The sequence below is a fragment of the Cryptococcus neoformans genome, chromosome 2, assembly GCF_000149385.1.
Source record: "Cryptococcus neoformans var. neoformans B-3501A chromosome 2, whole genome shotgun sequence".
NCBI classification, from domain to species: domain Eukaryota; kingdom Fungi; phylum Basidiomycota; class Tremellomycetes; order Tremellales; family Cryptococcaceae; genus Cryptococcus; species Cryptococcus deneoformans.
The window spans coordinates 604,641-607,029 of record NC_009178.1 but is presented as its reverse complement, the minus strand read 5'-3'; the positions used below and the strand labels follow the sequence as shown (position 1 = coordinate 607,029).

General features: G+C 51.4%; 1 protein-coding gene across 1 annotated transcript; it reads left to right on the top strand.

The window, feature by feature from the left end:
* Positions 1 to 15: 15 nt before the first annotated feature.
* On the top strand, positions 16 to 2,154 carry CNBB2280 (hypothetical protein; the record flags this gene model as incomplete). The annotated part of the gene is made up of 8 exons (XM_772197.1): positions 16 to 376; positions 456 to 533; positions 595 to 1,019; positions 1,077 to 1,156; positions 1,220 to 1,327; positions 1,407 to 1,565; positions 1,615 to 1,741; positions 1,807 to 2,154. 8 exons carry the CDS (start codon positions 16 to 18, stop codon positions 2,152 to 2,154), a joined length of 1,686 nt encoding a protein of 561 aa, XP_777290.1.
* Positions 2,155 to 2,389: the final 235 nt, after the last annotated feature.

The window sequence follows — 2,389 nt, the reverse complement described above, 5'->3', positions numbered from 1 at the left end:
CCACATTTCCACTCCATGGCCCCCCCCTCCCCCGCCCCGCTCCGCCCCCTCCCCAAGCAGCCGTACACCGCCATCGAGTACCCCGGCCCCGTCTCCCACCCCGCCGCCATCCTCCGCCACGCCGCCCAGGACGACATCAACGCATGCTTCAACGCCCCCGCAGCACACCCCGCCGACCTCCAGCTCCGCTTCCGTGGCGACGCCCCGGGCCCGCCCCTCAGGGGGTACAGGATCCCCAGCCAGAAGCTCCTCATGAGAATAGTAAAGCGCAGGCGAAAACGCGCTGCTGGAGATGAGCGCGCTGCTGGAGATGCCGCACACGGCGTCTTTAGAGCAGAAATGGTAGGCACAGTGAACCACACCGTTCGCTTCGTATGTAAGTACTGCGCCCTCCGCCTGGCCCAGTCTGCAGCCAAAGGTCCATCGTGGCTGACGAGAACGGACGTCCGTTTCAGCCATGGCCGACTACCAGTGGACTCCTGATGCGGACGGCCCGACAGCGTCGCTCATAAATTCACTGAAAGCTCTTGACTGTAGGTTATGACTGCCCTGGGGCAATATCTAATCTGCTCTTCCAACTTTTGTCATCTGTAGACAACGCTATTCTAAACTACTCTTTCCCTCCCTTGGCCGAGGAATACATTGAACCTCGTCCCGATGCGACCGATCAACAGCCCAGATTTCGCTCCAAATTGGACTTGCAGCCTCTTCCAATATTCTCTACGAGAAACTTGCCTGCTGTCTACAAGCAAGTTTTTTTGATTTTTGCCGTCTCTTGTGTCGTTCTTACTTTTCCCGTCAGTTTCAAAATGCCTCCCCAGGTGGTCCCCGTGGAGGTAGCCCATCCCATCACCGGCCGTCTGCGTACGCGGTATGCCAATAATACGCGAGAACACGGTCTCGCACCCCATATCATTCAACATGACCATACGCTAGGCGATGTCCCTCGTGAACCAAACGTGATCGTACAGGGTAAAATGCCTAGACTGAATCAAACCCTTTTACAGAAATTGAAACAGGTGAGTTTCTGGTCGGACAAAGATGGTATTTTCAAAAACAAAACTAACTCGAATCAGGCTTTTGAGAAGAGACCCGTTTGGGTCAAACAATCATTACTAGCCCAGTTTTCGGAAGAGGAGCAGGGTGAAATGAAGCGGTTGGCCACCTCATCTCTCGTATTTTGCAAAGAAATAAGGCTAATCAGCTGCTGCCTATCTAGAGAGAAAGCTTATTTCCCGAGTGTGGCATATGTCATCAACACGGGTGTCTACAGTAAATGCCTCGTCAAATACGGATACGATCCGAGGCTTGATATCGAGTCCCGAAAGTCAGTTTATCCATTTCCCCTGCACCACTGATCGAATCAAGCCAAAAGACGCGTAGAATTGACTTTTTTTCTTCTCCAGACTACAGCACATTTTCTTCTATGCCCATAAGAAGACTGTGAAAAACCCGATGAATACCAATCCCGAGAATGATGAAGAGGCGGATCGCCGTGAAGGCTGGTGGGAAGACGAGCAAGCTCGACTGATAGCGGAGAATAAACGGCCGCCTATTGATCCCAGGTAAGTTCTCAAGACTCCCGTCGCCCCGGGTTTTTAACTTTTCAAATAGCAAGGCGAACACTTTCGATGGACAGTACCTGCATAAAGCCAAGGCAGACTATCAGCTCTGCGATATAACCGATCCTTTTATCATGCGATATGTCAATGATACCAAACATCTTTCCAGCGTCTGCACTGTCTGTATCCAATCTCTTTATCATTTTTCGAGACTATTGCTGATACCCCACGTTTCCCCATCTAGCTGAAATCTGGCTGGTACACTTTCCCATGGATCACGCTCATCAAAGGTCTCGTCCGGGTGAAATACATGTACATGTTGGAAACAGGCCTTCCCGCTCCCGACGATATCTGTCACCCAGTAATCGAAGAGTACAATAAAGGCAAGATGAACGGCGGGGACTCGAGTGGTAGACGTGCCGCTGGCCGTGGTCATAACCGCCATGCGGAAGAGGAGCAAGACGATATACCCGATTCAGGGGAGGACGGTGCCGTCCCAGAGGACGAGTTGGAGGACGATCATGAGGATGAAGGTGATAGGGACGATGAAGAGGGAGTCGATAACCAGGATAAAGCGGATGATGACTTGTAGTTTGCAGTCATAAGCCGTTTGGATGTGCGTTATCCCTTTTTGGGGGGAGGTATGAGGGTACTGTTTATAATTATGTATAGGGTATAAATGTCACATGTGAGGAAATGGACGCACGACCATCTTAATCACACCAATATGTAGTGTCTGACTTTTTGTCAGATCTCACACCGCTACCAGAACAAGCCGCCTCGGTTGTTTGATATGAACACAACGTTTGTTCCCCCCTCCCCCCCTC